The 27776-nt window shown below is 41.9% G+C and overlaps 4 protein-coding genes across 7 annotated transcripts in view; 2 read left to right on the top strand and 2 right to left on the bottom strand.

The window, feature by feature from the left end:
- The window catches only part of skila (SKI-like proto-oncogene a), a 31577-nt gene extending 28465 nt beyond the window's left edge, over positions 1-3112 (top strand). Inside the window, 1 exon segment of the mRNA XM_034614694.1 lies at positions 812-3112. Within this exon segment, the coding sequence (XP_034470585.1) occupies positions 812-1075 (264 nt within the window). The 3' untranslated portion in view covers positions 1076-3112.
- A 1905-nt stretch (positions 3113-5017) lies between these two features.
- Positions 5018-9423, bottom strand: gpr160 (G protein-coupled receptor 160). Its single transcript, XM_034614698.1, has 3 exons — positions 9349-9423; positions 7900-7999; positions 5018-7300 (listed from the first exon to the last, which is right to left on the bottom strand). Exons 1-3 carry the CDS (start codon positions 9389-9391, stop codon positions 6307-6309), a joined length of 1137 nt encoding a protein of 378 aa, XP_034470589.1. The 5' UTR covers positions 9392-9423; the 3' UTR covers positions 5018-6306.
- Positions 9424-9535: 112 nt separating this feature from the next.
- Positions 9536-18225, top strand: nadkb (NAD kinase b). The gene is made up of 12 exons (XM_034614697.1): positions 9536-9674; positions 10836-11120; positions 11225-11308; positions 11986-12115; positions 12770-12878; positions 13303-13388; positions 14071-14173; positions 14339-14517; positions 16251-16350; positions 16505-16662; positions 17032-17114; positions 17197-18225. The coding sequence occupies exons 1-12, from the start codon at positions 9634-9636 to the stop codon at positions 17354-17356; spliced, it is 1518 nt and encodes a 505-aa protein (XP_034470588.1). The 5' UTR covers positions 9536-9633; the 3' UTR covers positions 17357-18225.
- Positions 18226-20543: 2318 nt separating this feature from the next.
- sec62 (SEC62 homolog, preprotein translocation factor) lies at positions 20544-26265 on the bottom strand. 4 transcript variants are annotated; one of them, XM_034613743.1, is made up of 9 exons: positions 26148-26265; positions 24043-24151; positions 23044-23149; positions 22651-22912; positions 22306-22401; positions 22153-22213; positions 21919-22038; positions 20972-21447; positions 20544-20941 (listed from the first exon to the last, which is right to left on the bottom strand). In XM_034613743.1, exons 1-9 carry the CDS (start codon positions 26226-26228, stop codon positions 20843-20845), a joined length of 1410 nt encoding a protein of 469 aa, XP_034469634.1. In that variant the 5' UTR covers positions 26229-26265; the 3' UTR covers positions 20544-20842. The 4 variants fall into 4 exon arrangements, with proteins under 4 accessions (XP_034469634.1, XP_034469637.1, XP_034469635.1 ...); XM_034613746.1 differs by having other exon boundaries at positions 20544-20943; positions 20983-21447; XM_034613744.1 differs by having other exon boundaries at positions 20544-21447; positions 22651-22779; positions 22816-22912.
- Positions 26266-27776: the final 1511 nt, after the last annotated feature.

Below are 27776 nucleotides of genomic sequence, written 5' to 3'. Positions count from 1 at the left end.
ATTCATTTTCTTGTCTTGACATAATTTAAGAATCTTCAATATAACTGGCAATGACTTGTGTGGCAACCGCAAATTGGTCGTGACAGTGAGCTGCTGTAATCAAGGTTGAGTCCGAGTTTATGTCTGACCATCAAAAAGTGACCACTGACGACTGAGAGAGCAGGAGGCACTGAGGGTTAACGTCTTCTCTGCATTTTGACACACACAACATATAGTGCAACACGTGTAGATAGCCTATCTGCTGTACTTTGCACAGTCTGTTGAGATAGCTCGCTGGCAAACTACTTTTGCAGCTACTATCTTTACGTCTGATGTTGTGTGGGCTCTGTTTCGTGATCACACTTGATTGTTGTTTCTAGTTTTAGACTGCAACAATTAGTCGATTATTATAATAAATTCAAACTCATAATTAAGTAATATTATAAATATTATAATATTAAATTATAATGTGATAAAATTCAAGTTTTTTTATTTACAGCTTTTGGTGAATTTGGAGCTTCATGTCTTCTTCAGGGATTGTAAACTAAATATCTTTGTAATTTGTGCAATTGGTTTGACTTTTTCACAATTCCCTGACATTTTAGAGACCACATTTTAAAAGTAAGGGTTTGAGAAAGAAAAGTCTGTGTAATGTCAATCATGCATCATCATATTTAAGATTAGGATTAATGAAGTTTTGTGCTGTGGGATGTTCTCAATTTTATTTTGTGTAGTTAATGTGTGAGAATAAACACTGTGACCTGCTTGCTGTACGTGATAATGTACTAGACTATATGTCTTCAAAACATCGTCTTCTTGTCTGTGTCTTCAGTTGTCGGAGCTTCGTCAGAGGCTGGAGCGGGCGGAGGCGGATCGCCAGGAGCTGCAGGAGGAGCTGCGCCGGGAGCGGGAGGCTCGGGAGAAGCTGGAGCGCACGATCGCCCAACTCAGGCAGCAGATGGCCCGGTCTGGCACTGTGGGAGGCAGCCCCTCTCCTCCTCTCACCCCTTCCACCGGACCCCCTAGCGCCCACTCCCCGCCCTCCTCCTCCTCTTCTTCCTCCATCTCGGAGGCCCCAGCGTCTGGCCAAAAGTAACTGCCACCCCTCCAGGCGCCTCCTTCCCTCCCTCATTCCTCTTCGCCATCACCCACCAACTCTACAGACACAAATCAGCCTGAAGCAGAACGGAGCTTCACATCTCCTCAGGCTGTTTTTTAAGTTGTGCATCTCATTCTCCCCCCTTATTATTTCAGTGTAGGACTGACTTTTGTTTTTGTAATTTAACATCACTTAAAAGAAAAGTTTTATGGTGTGTTTTTTTTATTATTCTTTCTTTTGCTTCCTCTCCTCTCTTAAAACAGTATTTAAAGATTTTGGGGCATGTATGATTTAATTTATAGTTTTTACTGAACAAACAGCTGCTTCACAGACAGGAGTTGGGTCAAGTCGAGACCAACTCAACCATCACTATATTTTTTCCATCCTCACATTGTCACCCTCCTCATCCCATCCCCTCTCGCTTGCTCTGGACTCCGGAGCCAATGACTTTGAGATTTCAGCTCAGACACGGATGCTTGACTCAGCTCCCCACGGACGTGTCAATTCACTGATACTACCTGGCACAGCAGCCGGTGCCCACGGACACAAAATGGCGCCTGGACGTGTGCCTCCTCTCCGTGTTTCTGTACCTTCAGCCCAGATGCTCAAGTACCAGCGAATGCAGGAAACTGCATGGACATTTCAAAAAAGTTTTTTTGGGAGTCCTTATAAAATACAAAGAGAGAAAAATATAACGTGTTAAAATATCAAATCTATATGGAGGAGAAAAACCTTTACTGTACACAAAAAGACATTAAGCAGATGTTGTAATAAAAATATGCCAGTAGTGACACTGAACTTGAAATGAGTGTTTTGAGTGTGACGCCCACGAGGTAAAAGCGCTCAGACTGTCTGGCCTGGGCCCCAGCTGCCCCACACACAGACCAACTTCCTCTTCACTCAGCTTGGCAGCACCTGGACTCTCCTGTTGTAGACCAAACAGTCTGTCGGTTGAGCCACCAGCTGCCCAGTGTCTCCTCTAACATCCCCCCCCCCCCCCCCCCCCCCACAGCACCCCACTCACTAGAGACCTCACACCTTCCATCGCTGTGTGCTGGGGCCATTGCCCTCTACTGGGACACTCCTCAACACTGTGGTTTTCACCCACTTTGGCCTAGACAGGAAACACTGTGCTCTTTTCAGGCTTGGCATGAACAAGCTCACGAGCGGTGTTATGCACTTAATGTGCTCTCCTCCTCCAGAGTCTCCTGGGAAAGGAATGCGTCTGGACACGGGGGCTGGGTGAGCCGGCGAAGCTTTTATAAGAAAGAAGAAAGGCAGAGTCTCACATGTGCAGTAGCTGCACTGTGTTACAATAATACATACGACATCCCCACATGCATGCACACTCAAGTGTGCTAGGGCAGTGCAGGCATTCAGGCAGAACAATGGTCCCAGCGTTCCCAGCAGATGATCAAAGCTCCAGCGTGTCCCTGTTCTCTGGGCTTCCTCTGCTTTTTCAGTCATTTGACTTCATTGTTAGCAGACGGTTTTATCCCCACCCTGTTTGTCCGAATGTGGGTCGCAGGTGAAAGCAGTTAGTCCAGGATGGTTTGGGCCCTGCTTCACGTTAATCTGCCTGGCTGAACAAACAGCACCGGGAAGGGAGGGGAGGATTGAGGGGAGCGCTCGGGGGACTGGTGCGCTCTCCCCCTCGGCAGGCTGGGTGGCCCGGACGCCAGGGGTACAGAGGGAGCCCGGTTTTTGTTCTGTGCCGCCAGAATGGGGGCAGCTGTTGTTGTCTGGGGGCCTCTGCCCACCCTCGGGTGAGACTGTACAGGATCCCCCATCTCTCAACGCGACTTCCCTCCTCTCCCACAGAACCGCCATCACTCACTCACTCTCACTTACCCGTCCATCCGTCTCCAGTGCCAGATCAGCTGGGGGTGTGCAGTGTTTTGTAGAAGCCCAGGGGAGCGAGCAGACATCCAGCCAGAGGAAGAGAGGACTTTTATTGTGTCAGTTGCCAGGCAAAAGCGCTTTTTATTGCCACTGAGGAAATCCGTGTGTGTGTGTGTGTGTGTGTGTGTGTGTGTGTGTGTGTGTGTGTGTGTGTGTGTGTGTGTGTGTGTGTGTGTGTGTGTGTGTGTGTGTGTGTGTGTGTGTGTGTGTGTGTGTGTGTGTGTGTAAAAATAATTGTTTAAAAAGAGAAGGGGATCGGCCTCGGCTAAACTCTGAGCTTTTTTATGCATCTGCTCTAAATGCAAATTGATAGACATTCCACTGTGCTCCATCCTGTTCAATGCAGATTTTCTTACACAGCTTCCCTTTACAATAACAGATCTTAAAGACTGGGCCGGGTACAGTTGTGGTTTGTTGATGGTCACAAGTGCAGGTGCAGGTGCAAGCCAGTTAAATCGAAACCCATGCCGCAGATGTACACTCTACTGTTGTTAAACCTTTATTGAAATTATGAAAGAAAATATTTAACGTATTAACTAAAGATTTATATTCACTTTGTAAATACAGTAGTCATTAATATATTAACTGTTCTTATAAGAATAATCTTCAAAAGGTTATATAAATTGGACCAGAACTTAGGCTCCAGACGGCCTAAATGTTTTTGCTTTCTTTTTTAAAAAAGTGGTCTTTGCAGATAACTGAATTGACTTTAGTCGAGTGGATGTGGGGGAGTGACACGCATGGTTTACTGAGACATGACGCAGGACAAAGGCTGAATAGGAAAAATAATACTTTGTTACACACGTTCCCCCTTTGCTGAAAACTGATGCATTTGTTTGTTGTGGATTTCATCTTTGACGGACTGTTGAACTTGTAATGTAACAAGCTTTTTTTCCCTCTTTGTCAAAAAAACCTCCCCTGAGCTAAATTCAAACTATTTGTTTAAGAAAAATCATTTTGGGGGGGAAAAGAAAACAAAATTATAAATCTTTTTTTTTGCATGTTTGCTTCCCCTTATGTTGAGTGTCACTAGGCCTCTCTATCAATCAGTTTATTGTGAAAAAAAAAAAATTCCCCAATGTAAGACACAAAATATTGAGATGGCTCATATGCATGAACATTGAATATGTGCAAGTTTTGTCATTATTGGTCCAGAGGCTAAATATAAAGTCAGAGTCAGATTATGAAAAACAAGAAATGTAGCCTAATTCGGAAATATTACACTGTGTGTGTGCGTGTGTGCGTGTGTGTGAGAGAGATGAGCTCCCACGTCTGACTGAAACACGGCAGCTTTGAAAAGGGAAAGAGAGAAACTTGCTCCTGTAGCTCTGGATGTGTCGTTATGTTTTCTGATTTGAGATCATATATCCTTGTCTGAAAAAGATGATCAGTATTAGTTTTTTCTTTTTGACTTAATTACCTCTTCAGCAGAACAATGAAAAAAAAATAAAAACGAATCATTTGAATTCATCACATTTGCAAATACCTAATATGTAGTTTTTCTTTCTGTGTAATTAGCATTTTATACACAAGGGGGCGATGTTTATCTTTCTCTAATTGTGCTCTGTAATGAGAAAAGGACTAAGTGAGCGTGGAGAGAGAGAGAGAGAGAGAGAGAGAGTCTCCTGTAACATGGCGTTCTGGGCCTTTTTGCATTTTGCAGTGTTAAGAGAACTTGGATTCAGCTTTGTACAGAATTTTTACAGGTGTGAATTTTTGCCCAACCAAGTAAAAAGGAGGAAGACAGAGCCAGGCTTTACCACATAAACATATTTTAATACAAACACTGGTAAACAGATCCACGGTTGAACTGTTGCAGGTGGTTTGCTTTGTAGTTGGGTGTTTAATTTTCCGCCAGTAGTTATTCTGCGCCGCTGTGGGAGGAGTCTGAAGTGTAGGGCTGCGTTGTTGATTGGTTGCACAGATCACTGGCTACGAAGAATATTATGATTTCATGTCCACACATCCTGTTATAGATATTAAAAAAAAATATTTATGGCTTTGCTAAATAAGATCCCTTTTCCCCCTCGATGCTGTTCTGAAAAATGAATCGCAGTGTCCGTGTATGACCATTGCATACGTTGCCAATACTACAGTGTGATGAGACTTTTGTTCTTGCATGAATCGAGACACTGTTCTCCTACCTCATGTTGTGATATAAAAAGATGTTTTTTAAGCAGAAGACACTGCATCTCTAACTGTTTATCATCATTGATATTTACTAGTAAATGACATACCTGTAAATGCTTTTAGCTAATACCTCAGTTGTATCTAGTGTTTGTTTTTTTCTGTTTTTGCCCCTCCCTGATTTCAGATCCTGTAAATATGCCCTGTATAGACAATGAACTTGGATCAAATTCAAGTAAAGTTCTGTAGTGTCGAACCTGTGTTGTCTTTTGCCTTCTTCACCGGCTTGTGATGCAGATAGTTGTCCTTGGAACGTGCTTGTTCACTCCTCGGGCTCCAGATACTCAGGAGGTCACATGAACAACATAAACATGCGCAGACCTGAGACGATTAGTTGATCAACAAATTCAATTTATTTCATTAAAAAGCTTAAAAAATTGAAACAAGCATATCAAAAAAATCATCTTGAACTATTTATAACATTGAGGTTTATGTTTAATCCAGTTTTGTGCAGATTAATCAAATATGATAATATAACTTTTGATTAACTCATTTATAGGCTACTTAAAAATAACACCCCAACACCAGATTACGTTAATTTGTATATAAATCTGGATTATAATTCCTTCATCAACACAAACATGACACACAGTTTTAGCATCAGAGTGATTTACACTTTCTGAGAATGACATTATCTCCGATGCCTATTCAAAAAAAACCCTGCTTAGAAATTAGGAAATAAACAAACGGTCTGAAACTACTTGAGAATCACCACATTCTTAAAACTTCTTCTGTATCAAAGTGATACAGGGACAGTGTCGGTCCATTCAATGGTACAAAGCAAACAGGAACTGATAGTAGGACATTCAGATTTTCCTAGTTTTAAATAAATATAGGCTCAAAAATCATAAATGAGGTATTGTATATATACATATATATATTGTATATATATATTGTATTGGGAATTTTCCACTCCCTATTACTGGCTTTGGTCCCAAAATCCGTATCTGATTAATTCTCTTAAGATTTGATAGAAATCCCTCCAATAGTGGTTGAGCTATTTTAGTCTATACGTGTTGGACTGACTGACAGCATCACATGACTCCTTCTCAACAAACAACATATTTTCTCACATTCAGGTTCCATCATCTAATTTCATTTCTTCTAACGTGTGTCCTACATTAAATTACTGAGTGCCGTCATGTTCTGTCCTCTGCAGCCAAGTTAAATTTAATCCTCCACTCACAGAAGCTGTCAGCGGGAACTGCTGCCAAGCCCTGTGCGAGCCGCGGGGTTGGACAGACTACACATAGAACGAGTGTGATCAGAAAGCTGTTGAGGAAGCAGAGCCAGGCAACGTTCAGACCCAGGTATGAGGGTATTCCCACGGGTAGCAGGAGGAGCACGGCCAGAAAAATCAGCAGAGGGGCCCATGTGCTCAGAAATATACTCAGGACCTGGCAAACGATGCTTCTCCTGGAGTGAGTTCTGCTCTGGTTTGTAATTGGGTTCTTCTCAGGAGGGTTTTCTAATAATGTAGAGCTGCAAACAGCATGAAGCACAGAGCAGGCCAGAGTCAAGGAGAGCAGCGTGACAACCTGCAGGATCTGAGTGGTGGGGAAAACCCAGCACTGGTTCATTTGGTGGTGAGACACGTCCTCCAGGACAGGATCGAAGTCAGACAGCAGGAAGACGTAGAGAACAGTGAGGTTCCACAGGAGGACAGTCACAATTGAGTGGACGATCCCTTTCACCCCTGAGGAGGCCGCTGGCAGAGAAACGGTGCAGAAATGGTCCAAACTGGCCACCAGCACAACGGGCCACTGCAGGAGGCTGTAGACTTGTCCGAGGATTTGAACCAGCAAACACGTGTGGTATCTGGTCAGCTGCCAGTCCAAGAGGAAGAGGGGGCCATCAGTGTGGGTGTGGATGTGAATGGCGGCGAAGATGAGGGTCACGGCCGTGTCCACGACGGACAGGGACACGCTGAAAACTCCCACAAAGCTCCTGCAGATGTGGCTCCTCTGGAGAAACACCAGGGTCCAGTTGAGCAGACATTTCCCTCCCAGTCCGAGCAGGACGGAGAGGATGGAGATGTTCATGCTGTGTTGTGTGGGTGGAGGTGTTAACCAGATGTGCACTGGTGACTGTCGACCGTCATGGACACGCTGCTGCTGCTGGGGGATGGTATATCTGAATCAAAAGAAAAAAACATGCAAGTATTTATCTATGACTTTAAACAACGAACTGAAATAATACATTGCTGCTTGACTATTGTAGTGGAAATTTATCGCGAGATGTGAAATAAAGAGTTTCTCAGACCGGAGTTGTCTTTGAGTCTTTAATTTAAAGCTCTACAGAGGGTTACACAAAAGAAAAAAAAAAAAAAAGAAAAAAAAAAAAATGCTCCGATGTTTCACCCATGTTCTCTTCAGTTTCAACGTGTGTCAGTGAGACGTCCTCAGGTTTTGAAATCTCACGAAACAGAACTGCACATTCACAGAAATATAGATTGTACAAAAAACGTACAGCCTCTGTCTTTAACTGTCTCTCTGGTTTATTGTGAAGGAGGACCCCCGGCAGCAATGGACATTTTTTTTGTATCATTATTATTATTGTTATTGAGATTTTTCACCAAATTGTGTCTGTTGCATTAATAACTAAGTTGTTCTTCCTCTGTCTTTAAACGCAGGAGTGAAGCTTTAACAATGATTCACACAAGGATGTTTATTTTCCGTTTTTTCTCTAACTTTCTTCTTTAGGATTGTTGCTACAGTCACAATGCACCTCACCTGAGGACGAGCTCCACCTGCTTCTGCTTCTGCTTGTCTTCTATCAACGAGCTGTTCCCAGAGGCAGTTAGAGCTGGCTGGATACAACAAGAAGTGTACACTGAGCAAACATGAACACAAGGAAACCAAGTGTCATATTTCATCATCAATGTCTGCACGACTCTGACGAAACCCAGCAAGACGAGACCCTGTATGAAGAAAACACACAATACACACATCTTTGGGTTTATTACCTTTGTAAATGAAGTCAGGTGATATTAAATTCAGCGCCTGTTTCCTCCTGCACGTTTCCAATAGGCTTGATCAAATTAAACAACCATCAGGAAAAGCTTCTGCCAGAAAGGTGTGGTTTGTTCTCAGATAAAATGCATCGGTTCTGAAACAGGAAGTTCAGAGTATTGTGGTCTGTGGGTTATTTTAAAAGAGCTCAAACAAGTGCAAACACGATGTGGTCGCAGAGAAGAGAGAGAAAACCAGTTTACTTCAGGTTCCTAGTCAGTGTAACCTGTTTATTGCAGCCTCACCGTTCTGCTCTGTTGAAATAGTACCAACCTTTTCTCCAGGATTTTTTTCTCTCCCTGTGTTAATTGCTTTACACCAGAAAATCAGCTTGGCATTAAATGTTGATCAGAAGAGCTCTTTATGTATTTATTATCTTTCAGCTTGCTTTATTGACGAAGCACTACCATCTCAGGAAGTAGAATTTATGATAAACAGCAATCACAGTGGAATGCAAATGAAGAAGTTCACTGCACAGGTATAAGCTTGTTTTGAACTCCCACATGACCACAGATGTTTGGACTTGGACTTTCCTGGGACTTTATCCTACCAGAGACGAGTTTTCCTCCACTGCACCCAACTTGAAGTAGCATTTTGAACTGGTTAATATTCCATTAGCACCTTACTCATATGACAATAGTGCAGGGTTAATTATTTATGGGCCTGACTTTTTTTTTTACTTCTGCCAAGGAGGTAACAGTAAGCTTGTTCATTAGCAGGAATACCCGTGGTGGGAGGATGTGGGTCAGGGAGTGAGGGTTTGGATCCAGGTGCCAGAGCTAGGATTTTTATTTTCACTCTCTTGTGAGATAGGACATTTTCAACATTTTTCACAAGGAATAATCCATCGAACATAATGGGAAAAGATCAGGCATATTTAGAGAGAACTGATATCTAATTTGGTCCAACTTGATTGAATTTAAGTGGACTGTTGGGCCTTGGTGGAGGAATCTTTTTGGTTTAAAAATATAGAAAATTGGAAATATACAAACTAAATACATACAAAACCCTCACAGAGCACACACATATAAACTAAAACAATAAGGAATGTTCAATATTTAAAGATATATAACAGTCAGTGTCTACACACACACACACACACACACACACTTAATATTCTATTAATATAGAAATATTCACTCCTTTCATCCTGGACTCTGATGGGCCCACCGTTGATGTAATTCCGTCCGTGACCACCGCGGCGCTGTGTCATTATCTGAGCACCGGTCCGGCGCAGACTTCCGGTCCCCGTGCCGCCCCTGAGCCCTCTCGCCGTCCTGCTCGCTTTGGTAACAGCTCAGTTTTGGAGACTTTCCCGGCGGCGTCCGTCTCCAAGTTCCCGGTTGACACGGTCTAGTGTCGACGTGAGCATGTCCGCGTCCCTGTGACACAGTAAGGCCTCGTTTCCTCCTGTTACCTGCCGGTGCGTTCATTAGCCGCTCAGCTGCGTGGCTAATGCTAGGTGACGTTAGCTGTCAACAAATGAACCGAGACAGGTAAACTCACCTCTGACTCTCATTCTGTTTATTTATCTGCAGTTGTACAAAGACTGTTCTCACCTTGTAATGTCCCTGCTAAGCTGTACAGGGAAGAACCGATGGATTTGACCTTAACTTCTTGTAACTTCCAGTCAACTGTTGTGAATGTGATGCCTTGTTTATCACTTTATTAGGTACATTGAGCCAAACTGGTGCAGTCTGATACAACTGGTTTGCGACAGCTCCCAGCTTCTTCACGGCTGTGGTGTCCAGCTGGTGTTGATGCTGTGATAGAGAACTGCAAACTACAGCCACTAAAATGACCTTAAATCAGCACGTCTGAAACCCCAAAAACATAATAAACCTCCCGAAGGAGGATTTATTGAGGAATATTTTATTAAACTGCATCTGTTTCAGCCATATCTCTCTAATAAACTCATAACTAACTGTAGACCACACGTCTAGATTTAATTGATCACAATAAACCTTTATCAGCTGTAAAGATTGGTTGATTGACACTAAGTTTATCAGCCACTATTTTGATCATTTTGCCAATCAATTATCATTTGAATCATTTATTACAGTTTAATATGTTTAAAGATTATGACATCGGCACGCTGGTCTCATTAGTTGCTGAACTATTTGACTAATACTGTTCTGTAAGATGCCGTATCATCACACAAATATGATCTGTTTGCTGTGGAACTGAAACGGACTCAAGCGATTCATCAATCAATTATATTTCTTGGTTAAATATTTACTCTTATTTAATCCAAATGGACAAAAGCCCCATTCTGAACCGAAAATAATGTCTTTCTAACAAAGAGCTAGAGAAGTATCTGTTTATATTTATATGAGATGGATGACGGATTTCAGAATTTAGCAGATGATTCTACCAGCTCTCATTTGTACCTTATACTCTCAGTAGTTAGATGACTGTGGGAATTATCTACTGTGACAAATCAACTTATACTTTATTCTCTTACTGTTCTGTCAGACAGTGTAGCTTCATAAATGATTTGATTGTAATTAATAGGATATATATATATATATAGTCCTCATTATTCCTTCCTCTTAAACAACTACTGTACTACAGATTTTTGTCTGCACTAAGTATTTACAGTTATTCATAGATGGATTAAAGGCTCTCATATATGTTTCTGCATTGCCTCCTTGCAGAATGGAGAATTCAGAGAGCAGTTCATCCTTGGGGCCCCCGGACAGAGGTATGGCGCGACCCTCAGGCCCCTCTGGTCAGCTGTCCGAGTCAGCCAGGCCCTCCAAGCACAGGGAGCACCGGTCCAAGTCACCAAGGAGACGGCGGGAAGGGAAGAGGCCGCAGCGGCGGGGGGATGGTCATGAACAGCTGCTCTGGGAGATCGAGCGGCGGAGGTTACCAGGCCAACACGAGCACTTGGAGCCCTCCGGGTCAGCGAGCGACACAGCGGAAAGTTCACCTAAGAGGTTTGCACTGCAGGTTGCCAGCTGGTCTGCCATGCCACTAGAACAGGTCTGCTGCCCAGGACATGAGGGGATGGTGTCTTGATTCTTCTTTTCTCTCCTCACAGGAGAGCGCACTTTCTACATGGACCGTATCCAGCCACTCACTTCGGACCCAAAGCCTGTATTCTTCCCAACCCAACTTCAGTCATGTAAGCATGATGGTGCTTAATTAGTCAAACTTTGTGTGGTAACAACTCTGATGAGAGTAGACTCTGTTTGTTGGGGACATTGACACAGAAAAGCTTATGTAACTGTGTGAGATAAGATAAAGCAGGAATGCTGTGATTGGAGGTTACATGCAGTGGGATGATTCCCTGAACAGACCACAAATGCTTACTGTCAGCTGATCGCAGAGTTGTTCCATGAACTTGATCTGAAAACACTCTCAGACTAAACTATCTGCACCATGCCTGTCATCCGCAATGCGAAAGAGGAGAGAAACAAGTGGTAAAGTAGCAGATTTATTTTATAATGATGTTTGGACTTTAGACGTCTCTAATACAGATCGTATGTCAAAGTGTCATAGCAGTTAATTAATGACTATTGCTGTAGGTACACTGTAGTTAGTTTGAGAAAACATGGTATCATGGTGATATTTTACTTTATTTTGAGAGTTTTTAAGACTTAACTCTTTTAAGATGTTGTGATTATGTAACACTATATTGTCCATTCTAACTTTTTGACCTACTCAGTATCTGCATTTCTGTGTATACAACGTGTCCTTTTCAGACAGCGATGGTCCGTGTAGCTTCCCTTTGTGTGTTTGTATTTGTTTGTTCACTCACTTGTGTTTATGTCTGTGTCTGTTTTTTTTTCTTCCTTCCAGGCACATCCAGGACCCGGCCAGCCAGCGGCTCACCTGGAATAAACCTCCAGTCAACGTACTTGTCATCAGGAAAATCAGAGACGAGAGCTTGGTCGAGCCTTTCAAAGAGCTCTGCCGATTTCTAGTGGAGGTACAGTGTTTGATAGAAAGCATGGTTAGCATATTCAGATGTCATAGCATTTCAACAAGTGTGTTCATGATGCATAATTAAAGTTTGAATTATTGAGGGGAAATCTGCATTTAGTCTCTCAAGCATAATTTTGAATATAGGCATGTTCCCTTTATGTTTAAAAACATAAATGATGTATATAAGGTTTTTACAGCAGTTGGATTTTGTCCTTTCCATGTATTAGTCTACTGTGGTTCATTTTAACACAGTATTTTATTATCAGTCAATATGAGAGCAAGACCAGGCTGACATTTTTGTTTTGTTTATCAAGGGAAAGACTGTTAGTTGACACTATGTGAACAGTTCGACCTTTTTAAGTGCATCTTTCCACATGAATCTTCTTCAGTGACATAGAACAGTGTATTCTCTGTACACTTTATGGTGGAATACAGGAAGTGGTCAAAGTTACAGACTGGTGGCTTACACATGTGGCCACATTTTTCAAAAACAAACTGTCAAAGTTGGCCAGTGAAAGCACATTTGATTTCCATATAAACACGGTCATATTAAACTAGATGCTTGGCATATGCTCAGCTTTATTTTGGAAAGTGCCATTTTGAGAGAAGTCTGTGTGTGTTTTGGCTGTTGTCACTAAAGCATGTCTGTGTTTATCAGGAGAAGCAGATGATGGTCTACGTGGAGCGCAGGGTCGCAGATGATGCTACGCTGTCAAAGGACGAGGCCTTCGGCTCCATACGAAATCAGCTCTGCACCTTCAGGGAGGGTGAGACTCCTCCTGTGTGTCCCATGACCTCCCAGTTATGATACTATGATGGGAAATATCCTCTCAAAAGTCAAAGTGATGGACACAATTTTACTTAAATCAATTTTTTGGCCACTTGGGGAACACAACAGTGATATATCACCTATTTATATTGTTATGTGAACTTTAGTTAGCAAACAACAGCTGAACTCTGTACTTTTAAGTTTATAGTTTTACAAGCATAATCTTAATTAAAAAAAACAAAAACAATAACAAAAGCTGTCAGTAGAATCGAGTGTTGCCAGAACTTCAGCTGCTCCAACGAAGGATTTTTTGGACATTTTCTGAAAAGGGAATATTTTTAATATTTTGTTGTAACAAGTTTGAATTAAGATATTTATAGTTTTTTTGTAGTGTTGTTACAGCTGATTCTCTCCATCTGCAGGTTATGATGACATCTCTGACTGCATTGACCTGATCATCTGTTTGGGCGGAGATGGGACTCTGCTTTACGCCTCCTCTCTTTTTCAGGTAATCACATTATTATTGGTTGATCATTGTGTCCAAGCTAATCTTTGATTACTCCAAAACATTTTATACCAGATAAAATGTATTTAAAAGGAAAGTTTAATTATGTCTCATTATTTAATCCTTTTACCCGATGAAAGAAAACTAATTTTTAAAATGTTGGGCCTTTTTAACATTCTCTGTTAATCTGTAATCTCTAATTTGTAAATTGCATTTCCTGTTTTTGTTCTTACCTTCACATGAATCCTGGTCTCGTCAATCAGGTGGAGGTATGAGCAGTGAAAGGATATTTCAAGTCAGGAAATTCTGATTAAATACTAATTAGAATATAAATTAATATTTTGAAGTAGTAACAATTGTTGTCATCTTAGTCAGAGTTGTCCAATTTGTGAAATTTTGCTAATTCGAAGAAAAATAGTTTTTCTGAATATTAAGTTAATTGTACAGTTGTTTATATTAAGCTCTCTTGTGAATTAATTTCTACAGGATATAAACACTAGATTATCCCAGATTATTATACACCCCACATTTCAACTGCCATAACAAAGGGTGTAAATACTTATGTCAATGTGATATTTCAGTTTTTCCTTTTTAATACATTTGCAAAAACTTATTTTGCAACAGAAGGGGAAGAAGAGGAGGAATCCAGCAGAAACAGTGACACTGTTTCTTTTCCCCTCTGCAGGGCAGCGTTCCTCCAGTTATGGCGTTCCACCTCGGTTCTCTGGGTTTCCTGACACCCTTCAAGTTTGAGTCATACAAAACTGAAGTGGCCAAAGTATTTGAAGGTAGAATGCAGCTTTATATGTTATTTAATGTTAACTGTTAACTATAGTGACACACCAATGCATACAAGTTACTGCGGTAATTCGTAGAAATGGATCATCTTTACTATTGTATTAACTTGTACATGGTTAATAAAATCAAAAACATGGGTATTTGTTTGGTTTTAGGCAACGCAGCCATCACTCTGCGCAGTCGTCTGAAGGTCAAGGTGGTGAAGGACATGCTTCAGAGAACAGACCAGCAGCCGCACGACCGAGAGCCCCCCGAGCAGCAGCAGGAGCACAACGGACTCCTTCCTCACGGACACACCAACAGCGAGGCTGGCAAGGTCACCCTGCAGCTACAGGTGAGCACAAAGGTGGTAATGGGAACATGTTTATTTAGGAGATCAGCGAGTCGATGAGCTGCTAATCCGTTCAATTACATCAACCAAGCCTGGCTGTGTGTGTGTATTTCAAGTGTTGAACACAGCCCCAAAAGGTTTGGTCTGAGATAGTGACATCTAGTGGCAGAGGACATCGATTTAGTTGCTTAGGTTCCATAGTTCTTAATGATATTTGGTCTAAAAGGGCTGGTGCTGGTATGACTGAATTTTATTCCCTTTATTAATTCCTGATCATTACACCCTTCAAATGATGCTTCAGCGCATTATAATGGGGGCTGTATACGTGTGTGTTTGTCTCTCCACGTCTCATTTTATTGTCCTCTCAGGTTCGTGCGTACATGTGAGCAGCACAGCGAGTGAGCATCAGCTGGGTTGCCAGAGCAACAGTCATAATAGATGTGATATGGGAGAGAAAGTCGGATGTTGTGAAGTTCTGTTGAGCCAGTTGCCATGGACACCTTGGCGTCAACACTGCAGTCAATATTTAATGAGCTCTGACGCTTTCTGTCTGACACACTGTGACTAAACAACATTCCCAACTGCTGCAGACACACACACACACAACACAATTTTCCGTTTACCTCTCCTTTCTCCGTGGGTTTTTTTGGCCTCGTCGATATAAGACAGTGATGGATTGTTCTGGTCTCTGAACCAAAGATTGACCTCACATTACATCACGTCTGCTGTGTCCAGCAGGATGTTTGTGTTGTGTTTAACTGACGTCAGTACATCTGCCAGACATCACTGCTCAGCCCTGCAGTGTTTTGTGTGACTGACTGAGTTTGGAACATGATGTGTTCGCTGCCTGTCTGCACACCAGCATTCTTCTCTGCTCGTAGTTTCCTCGTCTTTTATGGGATTGTACTGACCTGTAACTCTGCGTCTGCTGCTGCATGATTTATTATTTTTATTGAATCGCTTTAATTAGATTTACTCGCATGTTTCCTGTGTATAAAAAGGAATTACATATTGAAGTCTGGTCTTTGTGCTCCAGAGAATACTGAGCTATGCATCAGAATCTTATTATTCAATGTTTTGGTTAGGATTAGTTATTCCATAAAACACATTAAAAACAGTGTATAGTTATTTTATCTTAATCCTCGTCCCACCACAGAGGTTTTGTTTATAATTATTTAAATAATTTTGGTTGTTTGTTTATCAGCTGATTGTTTTAAGAAGTATTTTGGTGGTTTCTGTGACATTTGGGTGTAAATTCAGACTCTGGACCGAGGACAAACTGTCGACTGTGCCACCATGTGGTTATTTACACTTCAATCTCTACTCAACAATCGAATAAAGCTTTACTTTTTTAGAAATTGTTTTCTTGGGCTTCTACTGACTCGGAGATTAGTTTAAATCATTTCTACATGACAAGATTTGTCACCATGTTTTCTTGTAGTTCTTCGTCACATTTCATCCAGTCTTTGTCATATTTGCTACAAAAAATGGAACAAAAGCCATTCATTCTTTTTTTATATCCATTTTATTATATCGAGGAGCCTATATGTACATTTATTGCACATATGCTGTGTATACACACATCAAAACATTAATGGTATTTGCCAGTAGATGGCACTGTGGTAACATGTTTGATTTTGCTTGTACAAAGCTTAAATATTCCTCAACCAGATTTTAGAGAAAACAAATCATCATGGTCATATATTACTTTTATTTATGTGTTTTGCACTGTACAGGTGTTGAATGAGGTGGTGGTGGATCGAGGTCCTTCCTCTTACCTGTCCAATGTCGACCTGTACCTCAACGGACGACTCATCACCTCAGTGCAGGGGGACGGTGAGAGCTGACAAACACCTGCTGTCATTTGATATCACTCTTTTAATTTGACTTATTTTTGTCTGAACAAATGACGTGAATATAAAATTGTGTTTTTAACAATTCAAATATGATGAAGCAATATTTGAACTGCCTCCCCGTCTCTGTCCTGCAGGTGTCATCGTGTCCACACCGACAGGCAGCACAGCATATGCCGCTGCAGCAGGCGCCTCAATGATCCACCCGAACGTACCCGCCATCATGGTCACGCCCATCTGCCCACACTCGCTCTCCTTCAGGCCCATCGTGGTTCCTGCTGGGGTGGAGCTCATGGTATTATCTCACTGTAACAATAACAACAACAACTTCCTACACAGGTTTTTTTGCTCTCTGTCATCAAGGTCATAGTGTATCCATCAATTAATATGTGACGACAAAACCTACAGTACCATATGTGTTAATTCCTCTGAGGTAGAGCAGTTTTCAAGGCTGCTTCCTGAGATGAGGACTTTTTTCCAGTTCCCCAGTAAATGACTGTACTTCATGTCTAGACTCTACGGTACATGGTAGACAGGACATGATGTTTTCATGCTGCCCTCGGTGATGCTGCAGACACATTAACTGAAGAAAGTGAGAGTAGAGCCTCACAGAGCTGCTAGCGTCACGGAAGCTTAGCGTCTGGCGTCTTCTCTCCCGAAACAGATCACCTTGTCTCCAGACGCCAGAAACACGGCCTGGGTGTCGTTCGATGGCAGGAAGAGACAGGAGATCCAACATGGAGATTGGTAAGGTTCATTCACTGTCAGCATCTGCCGGCGTATTTATTCATTTTCATCATCCATCAACTTTCAGTTTCTCTCCCATCAGCATCAAGATCACTACGTCTTGCTACCCAGTGCCGTCCATCTGCTGTCATGACCTGGTGTACGACTGGTTCGAAAGCCTGGCTCAGTGTTTGCACTGGAACGTGCGCAAGAGGCAGGCGCGGCTGGCGGACATCTCGGACTCATCGGACACTGAAAACTGAAAACTGAAACAGCCGGTGCGTTTACTGGCCTGAGTTAAAGACATTCAGCCGACGCTCTGCAGCAGCTGAGTGAGTGAGAAGGGGGGGGATCTGCGACGACCACGAGGTCTCCTGACAAGAAACGTCAGACTGTGACAGTGAGAGCACGTGTGTACAGGCACAGCAGCGTTACATTAGTCCTAAGAATAGCATGTACAATGAGCATACTGTGTATACAGTATTTAACACACTGAGTCATCATCTCATTACATTCCAGTAAATAAACTGCAGCTTATCTGTAGCTCACAGGGAGGCAGCGTGTCTCCCACTTAGAAATGAATAAAGTCTATTGTTACTTAAACTATTACATTATCCTTTGATGTGAAAGATGAGGATCAACTGAAGATCTTTATCAATCATTAGAATCCTCTGTGAAGATCAGTGTGTGAGCTGTAGATGTGACTGTCGAGACTTTGACAGGTCAAATGTAGAAAATACCCTGAAAAGGAGATAAAGGTTTTGATGGTGAACTTAATTGTAAATTTGTACATACAAGATGCTAGAGTTAATTTATTCAACGTCATATTTACATGATATTTATCTGATTTCCAAATTGTAAATTGTAAATGTAACTATTAGTTCATTTCAGACACTGAGCCTAAACCTGTACAATCATATTCTACAGTCCTTCAGAATCTTCTCTCTGTTGTTTTCCAAACTTTTGTGCCCCAGTTTAAATTCGATCGCATGCAGCTGAGTCAAACAAACGGAATGAGCTGGAGGATCTTACCGGAGCTGTTGTTTTCATGATCGTTAAACTGACGTAAATCGTAAAAATCACATTGAATTCCCTTGCAGAAAATGAGAAAATAAAGAGTTCAAACTTTCTACCTTGTTGTGTAATCTGATCTTTGTGTGAACTTAGCTAAACTGAAGTTTTCGTGTTAGTGCTGCTTATGGAAGTAATTAACAAGCAAATATTGTATTACGTTATTTTGTCAATCATTTCTGGCATTTTACTGTAACATTTTTTAAATCAAAATGGTTGAAGGTTAATCTAATATTTTCCAACCAATTGATCAAATGTTTTTGGTTGTAATGGTGTCAAACCAATGCCCAAATATTGTAGAGGAAAAAAAAAATCAATACTCAAGTGCTTTCTATATTTTTATTGCAATAATAAGATACAGATATATTTCCAGACATCCATTTTTATTAAATTATACTCCAATATTGCATGAGACAGTCTTCAGAATGACACTGATCCAAAAGTGGACAACTAGGTGATCAAAAGACACGTTGTTTTGACCAAGAGATAAAACATGGATGTTTTACATTTTCACTTTTTATTTCCCCCAGAAATGTGCGATGAGAAGCAGCAGCATAGAGAGTAATAATAATACTACAACATACAACAGACCGATACTGTGCAGCAGTCGAGAACAATTAGGAGAAGCATTTATTTTCTCTCTTTTGTGAAACGGTTTTGCTGATATTGAGCAACTGGCAACTCAGGACACGAGAGATGCACTTTGCCCATTGACGGGAAGAAAAGGAAAAAACAAACAAACAGGAGCAGGAGATAAAACGATGAAATACAGTCAAGGGGAGTTGGATTCAAGAAAAAAACGAAAGGACGACCATAGAGAAAAGTGTTTGCAATACATTAGAATATTGGTTTTGCCACATTGGATTATGTGGAAAATGGCCGGTCGCTCTCAGCGTTACACAAGCCACTGGTTTTTATAACCTCGGGTTAATGACTGACCATTGTTAGTGAGAGGAATACAGCTGTGGCAGCGCACGACAAACCAACCGTATCACACATTCAACGCTACAGTGGCAAGTGTAAAAAAGAAATACAGATTTTGAAATTCCCACGCTCTTCTACTCCCAGATGATGAACATATAAAAACACAAATTAGCATTAAAAACATTTAGGAGGTATAATTATTATTCCCAGTACAAAAGAAAAGGAGGAAAAAAAGAGCTGTTTCTCAGACAGTATGTATATATTTGATATATCAATAGAATCCATATATAAATGATACATTTCTATTTCTTATACTTTAATATAATCATCGCTATGACTAAAGAGAGCCGATCTAAGACATTTTCTAGCCATGAGATTACGTGAAGGAACAGCTTGGACCATGGCCACCAGGTACGAAGAATGTGTCGAGCTCCGGTACCGGCCGGCGGAGCTGGATTCACGAAGAACGCCCACGATTTTTTTCACACGACATCTTGAATGCGAGTCTAGTGCGAACACAAGCGGTTTCATTGAGACCAATAATCTTTGTTTAGCTACCACACTAACAACCTTGTGCTGTGCTTCCTTTTTTGAGATGTTGAAAGGTTTGAGTTGAGTTTGACACTGCGGTCACAAAATGAACAAATTAAGAACACACACACACCCCTCGCTCTCACATGCAGAAACATCATGATGAGTCGTGTTTGGCACTAGTTTGCTTTACTTCTTCTCTGGTTCAGTAAATCACTGTCTTATCTTCTAGCTGTAGTCGTACAACAAACGCTGCGGTCTTTTTAAAAAGAAATATCAAGTGCGCCAGCTGAGTCCCAGTCACTCACATTTACTCTTAAAGAAGAGTTGCACATTATTAAACATGAAGTAAACGTATGTCAGACTGTGAGAGGATTGCACTGTGATTATCAGCCATTCATTTGAAATTAAAAAAAAAAAAATTGACAATGCCAAGTACCTCAAAAAGCCGTACTCCCTCTGGTCTGTAAATACTCCATCCAGCCACAAGGTGGTCGCTTTTTTAAACTTTTTATTTTTCTTAACAAACTACAGGATTTGGTCCATCCGGCTTCATTTCCAAGCAGACGTGCGGGTCACTTTTGCTGTAAGTGCTGCCCGAGAAAGCTATCAGACATGCAACGGTTTGAAAACAGAGAAAAACAGAGAAAAAAGGGGCTTTATGGCGATCTCCATGACAACCATGTTTGTACCAACGACCTGGAGACGATGAAAACAGGAACCAGGTGAATAACTAACACATCTTTTCTTTCTGGTCAGTTTAACACGGTCGCTCTCGGATGTGGATTTGACCTCACAAAAAAAAAAAGATTTAATGACGCAAAAGACGGGACATAAATAAAATATTTTAGAGTTGAAATGACAGAGAAAAAGAACACGTTAATGAAAAGAGAAGAATGAGTTGTTGGTCTGATGGGTTTTTTCGTGGACAACTTCCTCAGGCTATCATCCGGTGGCAGTTTAAATTTGAACATAAATAACATTTGAGTGGGAGGATCCATCGTAAGGCTTCTTCTTCTATTATTGGATATATGTTTCCCCCCCCCATTGTTGCAGCGGTTAACTTTTGAGTGTTGTGTCCATCCCGGTTTAGTTTAGTGGAAGATCCTGACGAGAAGAGATGGAGGCTCTGTGGCCTCAGAGACACTGGACCTTGATCACAGGAGGGAGGGGGGAGGGGGGAGGGGCAGAGAAGAGTAGAGAGTGACGGGATTGTAAGAAGTTTATGTTTCAGCAGTCTGGGTTTTAGTCTCACTCCCACCGTCTTCTTTCCTTTGTTGCGTCTCCTCCTCTTTTTCCTCCTCCTTCTCTTTCTCCTCCTCTTTCTCTTTCTCCTCCTCGATCTCTTTCTCCTCTTCTTTTTCTTCTTCTTCTTCTTCCTCCTCCGTGTGCTGCTCCAGCTCTTCTCTGGTGATCATCTCAAAGTCGTTTCCGTTGCTGTGCTGCGAGCCTTCGTCCTCACGCCGGTCGCTGTCCGTGTCCGAGTGGCGCTCCACCCCCGTTCCCTCCCCCTCTGCCTCTTGACTCTCCTCCTGCCCCGTCTCTTTGCTCTCCTCCTCTTCCTCCTCCTCTTCGTCGTCGCAGTCCTTTTTCTCGCTGTCGGACTTCTCGTCGCTGTCGGACTTCTGAGCCTTGGTGGCGGCGTCGTCGTCCTTCTCGTCGGTCTTGTCGGAGCCCTTCTTGGCGGCTCGCGGTCCTTTGTAGTCGTGGGTGTAGAGCGGCCTGAACGAGTCGATGAAGCCGACGTCGGCCGTGAGGTTGGGGAGGAACCAGAAGTGGTGGCGCCCGCCGGTCACCAGCCAAATGAGCAGGAAGAGGATACAGCGGGCTGATGGGAGAAGTAACAACCAGTGAGATTGACAGCAATTGAAACATATGAACAGAAATCTCTACAACTATTGTACGATGTATCTCCTCTTTTCTTAGTTTGGTCTACTGGGGTTTTTTAATCGGTTATGTTTTCTATTATTTTCCTTTTTGTTGTGTTTCTTGGACGTCATTGTGATAACTTATATAAATCTTGTTTTCTTAGATAAAGCCCTTTGAATTGCTCTTCTGTTTAAAGGTTGCTGAACAGAAAAGGCTTCACAACAACATATTGCAATCAATAACACTAAACTAAGTGTACAGCTATGAAAACTTTAATTTATGCATTAAAGTTTTGTTATTCTTGTACTGGAGGGGGAACTGTTTCCTAGACTGTTTAGTTTTAGTAATGATAAATTTTCTTGTTTTGGTTTTGAGTTTAATTGCAGCAGATTTTCAACAATACTTAAGCAAAAAAAAACTTTGTACTCACCAACAGCTAGAAGCAGAATACTGGCCACGAAGCAGCCTGCTGCAACACTTAGATAGTAAACTCCTACACGCATTTCTGCTGGCCACAGAGGGAACAGCGTGGCCGCGATCACTGCAACAACTGAAACACAACACACAGACAGTACTAGTTTAAACACAGCTGCAGTCGGCCATAGATGAGCCTCCATTCACTTCTCTTTCAGAAGAACATGGATGATTCACAACCGTGACTCACCGAGAATCAGTCCCATGGCGAACGTCTTGAAATGGACGGGATCATAAATCCACACGAAAACCTAAAACAAATAGACATGTTTTGTGTTCTTGTTGTTTTTTCGAGAACTACAAACACTTATGTGACACATTCTCTGGGCCCACTCATAAATACCTCATTTCCATCCAGAAACAGCTGATCATCATGAGGCTCCAGTTTAAACTTCTTCTTCGCTTCTTTTTTCTTCTTGGGGGTTCCAGGACTGTCATCCTGTCGATTCAAATTCACGTCTTGCCTTAACTTAATGCTCACAGAACAGTTTTAAATGAGAAGCAGCATTTTAAATTGTTATACGTTGATCAAAAAAAAAAAACAATACAGGCACAGACATTTTGTTAGTTAATTTTCCACTTGTGCTATGTTTGTCTGAAGCGGAGTGTTTATCAAATTTCATATTTAAATCCGTTTGGTTGGACAGGTTTATCTTCTAACAGAGGGAGTAAGTGCTGGGTAACGTACGCTCTTGTCTTTCTTGGTTTCAGCAGCTTCAGGCTCTTTCTTCTTCTCTTTCTCCTTCTTCCCTTTTTTCTCCTCCTCTCTGCTGCTGTCGCCCTTGGCCTTGTCTTTCTCTTTCTCCTTCTCCTTCTCTTTTTCCTTCTCTTTCTCCTTCTCCTTCTCTTTTTCCTTCTCTTTCTCCTTCTCTTTCTCCTTCTTCAATTCTTTCTCAGGTTTTTTCTTCATCACTTTGAGGGCTCGGTGGAAGAACTGCTTCTTCAGGAGTCTACAGAGGAAGAGAGAGAACAGCTGATTGTTACGGGCAACAAACATTAATGTGATAACGTGATTATGATTAATCATTGTCTGTTGATGTCAGCAGCATGTTGGTGTGTGTGTGTGTGTGTCACAGCCGACCTGTTGCAGTAATCCACCACAGACTCTCTGGTGGTGAACAGTGCGTCCTCTCCCTTCTTGGCTTTGGCCCATTTGGAGTCCTGAAGACAGTCCACTGCCTTGGAGGCTGAATGTGAGGACATAACAAACACCTCAAAATAAAACATACAGTTCCACTTGCCCTGAAAGGGTCATGTGCCCATTATCCTGTAAACAGTTTATTTTAACGGTCCCATAAGTTTTGTTGGTGTGAAACACTGTCGTAGGGCTGGACAATAAAACAATACAAAAAATGTGTTCAACATATATCCAGTCATTGCTTATTCATTGTGCAAACACATAATGTTTGTCATTCTCTGTCAGTAAAGAAGAGTTAAGAACCACGACCTCACAATAATAGCTGGTGAGGTGAGTAGTTACTAACACAACCCACTGTGACAGAGCAACACTAACATTCACTCAGGGTTGTGTTTGTGTTCACATGAATTTCAGTCCAACATTCACTTCTTTTTTGTCTGTCTCCTGTCTGGAGCTGAGCAGCCTGCAGTGGGTTGCAGAGCTTTTTTTGTCAGCTACACACTTAAATGAGACTCACTATGAAGACCCATGAAGGGCGAAGGAAAGATCCAGGTGATAATTCATCACTATGACAGACTCCTTTCCCATTAATCCATTATTTTCACATTTTCCTTTAATTCAGTGTTATTATAAAGGCAACGCTGCTTTAAGTGGCTCCACTTGACAGAAGGAAGAGTAATGGCTACCTGCTGTAGAAACACAGCAGCCCTCAGCTAAAGTGAAGATGATGATGAAGAGTAACTAACACCGGTTTCATTTACTCGGACAAAATCTAACCCAAGTGAATGTGCGGTGAAGACATCAGTCTGTGTGTTTGACAACAAGCTGCTTCTGACTGATGTCTCCTGCTTCACACTTCACACTCTTCCCCCCCCTGGTGCTGAGGTTGTGTGTCGACATCTCTGCCCGATGCCTCACGGCTCACAAACAAACACTACTGACCAATGAAGTAGTCGACCCGGTGACCCATCATGTTCGTGGACTTGGTGGGGCAGTTGAAGCGAAGATACTTGGCCACCGCCTTCTCATCCTTGGTGGGCTCGCTCACCTCCTGCAGGGCCAGACAAAAACACACAGCTTAACACACACACACACACACACACACACACACACACACACACACAGAAACAAAAATGCAATCTGCTAAATTCTGGCACTGTACAAACGATAACATGTCTTTTTAGAAGATTAATTTTATTGCCAAAGAAATAACCACATTGCTTTAGAAGTGAGGATTCCAATAAAAGCAAATGTTCTAGGTTGGATAAGTAAATGCAGACACTGAGGTAGATTTTTTTTTCATCCGTTCATCCAATCATTTCAGAGTGGCCATCTCCTCTCTCCTCACAATGTTTGCACTGTCTGCGCTCCTGCCAGCAGCACTGAACCACATGCCAACACCGAGGGGAGCGAGAGCGGCGGCACAGTGAGAGTCAGTCCTGCTGCAGCCATTCCAGCTGGTGCTGACCCGCAGCACGAGGAAGACCAGTCCATCAAACAGGCCTTTGTTTAAGGAAGCAGGTATCAGTCACACGGCTGTTACATGAGCCTCCTCCACGGAAAGCCCCCCCCCCCCCCCCCCCTTCACCGTCTGTACCATCTACCTGGCTTGAGGGGTGGCTGGTTTCTGTACGTGTTAAGTCAAGTCTTGGTCACAGCCATAGCATGTAAGAGCTGAATGCTAGTACACCACACCAAGGCCCGAGTACCGGTCCTGTAGAATCTATAGATATCCAAGTCTGCAGATGAAGCCCATCTCAAATCTTCACTGAGGTAAAGCCCAATGATAAATGGAACAGAAATAATCATTGGTGACTATGTGAAGAATTGAGATAACTGTTGAGTAAATGTAGACTGGTGTTCTCGAGAAGCCTCAGTCATTGTGTTGGATTCATAAAGGAGATAACAGCTCGTACCGTTATGCAACTGAACCACACTGGGTTGGATGGTGTATTAGGAGCACAATGCAAATGTCTTTATTTTGGAGGCTGTTTCTAATATTCAATCAACCCTTTATTGACTCAATTTAAGTTGAGAACATTTCTCAAAACAGTTTCAATAAAAACTCTTTAATATCTTCATGGAGAAACACTTTTTTTTTTTTAAATCAGGCCCTTCTTATTGAGGTGAGTGGCTACAAACGATGTCATAACCCATTGTAACGATTGAATCCTGTGATGACGAGCACAATTAAAACAATATTTCCACATTACAGAGCGCCTGCGTCACGACAGGGGAGAATCTGTGTGAAGTAGGGGGATGATGTCAGTCATGGACAAGTCTCTTTTGGTTGAGGTTTGCTCCTGAATGAGATAATAGTGGACTCTGTGTGTGTGTTTAATACAGCTGCACCTGAAGAACACGATTATCTGTTACACGTCAGCCACAGCAGGCGAATGTTAGATGTCCACTTGTACTAACTAGTGAGACACATGTAGGAGGAGGGACTCGTTTCGTAGGGACACAAGGAAGTCACTGATGTAAACGAGGTGTCAGAATATTAGGGACACCTCGACATAAAGTTGAACGAACCTGTAGCTGTTGCTCTCACAGGGAGAAGGACGATCCGCTGCGTGTCACATCCAACATGTGACACTCAACATGTGATACGACATGTCCACTACGTGATTAAAACCCGCACAGATCGCCCCACGTTATGTAAACACGTCTGGTTTGAGCTGACGCAGCTTAGCCAGCAAACCTCTCCAGCCACTCGAGTTACAGTGGAACAAGGTTCGATTCCCCACAGCTGAGTGGAAAGTACCCTGACGTTATCACAGTGGGTGTATCAGCGGGTGGTGGAGACAGTTGCGATCCCGGAAATGTTTCCTCCGAGCTGAAACACTGCTATTTGTTTTCGCTAGCCAGCTAATGCTAGCTACCTTTAGCCATCATTCGGCTTCCTCCGCCGCCTGTTAGCGGCTCCTCTCGGGGATGTGGCCGCTAACAGTGGTCCGGTAACGGGTCGCTAATCTGCGCCACGTTGCTATCTGTGGCTCTTCCGCTGCCACGGGCGGTAATTTCAAGAGAGGAGTGAGAGATGTTACCTGGATCCGCTTCTTGTGTCTCCTGCGCTCCGCCATGATCCTCACTGCTCCTCCGACGTGCGCGACGCGGGGCACGCGCATAGACTGTATGGTATCGCGAGAGTTGGAGACTAACGGTAAATAACGGTTGATAATAATAATAATAATATCAATAAACAACAACAATAATAATAACAATAATAATAATTCATACTATTAACATTAGTATTGTTTTTATTGTTATTGTTATTGTTATTGTTATTGTTATTATTACAATACTATATAAATATTAATAATGACAACTATCTCGGGGCCTGATGGGGCCGCGCGAAACTGCTTCGTTCCTTTGTTACTTTTGGAATAAAAATCAAAATCATGTTTGTATCACCGCAACATGGGTAAAAAATGACCTGTATTCATTTCCTGTGTTATTTTGCTATATATTTGAAATAAATCTATTTTATCATATGTGGGTATGTCTTGGAATCCAGCTCTCCTAAATGAAAAAGGCTCATTTGATGACATAGAAAACTCATCTTCTATGTCATCAATGGTTCCTAAAAGAAGAAGGAAGAAAAAAAAAATTTATAATTTAGCAAAGAAACACACAGCCATGCATGAAATAGCAAAGGAAATTAATATAGGTCATTTTTGACTCCTGTTGTGCATTAGAAGGGCATAGTTTGTGTATCAAAGGGTTAACATATTCAGAGTAATTACCTGAACAACTAAACTCAACAGTGCAGTAAATCAAGGAAAAGGCCATAGTGGCACACGAGTTGAATACAGCTGATACATGTTCCGCTGGACCTTGCAGAAGTCAGGGCAAAGGAGAATGAAGAGAAGAGCACACAACAACTGCAGAAGATAAAAGAAATGTTCATCATGTACGATGGCTATCAGGAGCCCAGTGAGGAAGTGGCGACAATGAAAAAATGAGAAAAAGGTGGCAGATGACACTATAATTCGAGAGGCAAGTGAGCAGGAATCAGAACTCAGACGGGAGAAAGAGAATCTGCTAAATCAAAATCTGGAGCTCTTTGAATTGGTGTTACAGGAGGAGAGTTTCAGTGCTGACCTCAATATCCAGCTCTGTGAAACAAAGAAGACTCTGCTGAGTTTACAGTTTCATTTTGTGATTATTTTATACTTCAATAACAATTTCATATCAACATATCAAATGCCTGAAGGTAGTTTCAGTTATTTTATTTATTCATATAATTAGACCGTTCCTTTAAAGGCAACATGAGTCAATCCTTAAAGTTTCCGGGAAACAAGAACATCTGCATTTGCAATAGACACCGAACACAGTGTGCTATTTATTTATTTATTTTCTCTTAGCCTGAGCAATTATTTCCTTTGCTGAATTTGGACTGTTTATGTGCATCATTCTGTTCTCATCTGACAATTCCTGACCTGACGCAGGTCATCGAATAAGCTGTTGAACTAAATTCATTGCGATAGTTTATAAATGATTACTAGAAGGAAGAAGATTCAAATCAAGATGAGAAAGTTTTATTCAGGTGCCCCATTGTGTTTGTTATGACAGCCTAATCACCGTTGCCTCTCACATCTCATAATAAAAACATGAGTAAAAACATCTCTTTGACTGACATGAGTTACAATCACACATTAAATCCTTGCAATTTA

This window comes from Hippoglossus hippoglossus, chromosome 17 (genome assembly GCF_009819705.1).
Source record: "Hippoglossus hippoglossus isolate fHipHip1 chromosome 17, fHipHip1.pri, whole genome shotgun sequence".
NCBI lineage: Eukaryota > Metazoa > Chordata > Actinopteri > Pleuronectiformes > Pleuronectidae > Hippoglossus > Hippoglossus hippoglossus.
This window is presented reverse-complemented; position numbering and strand designations above follow the sequence as displayed.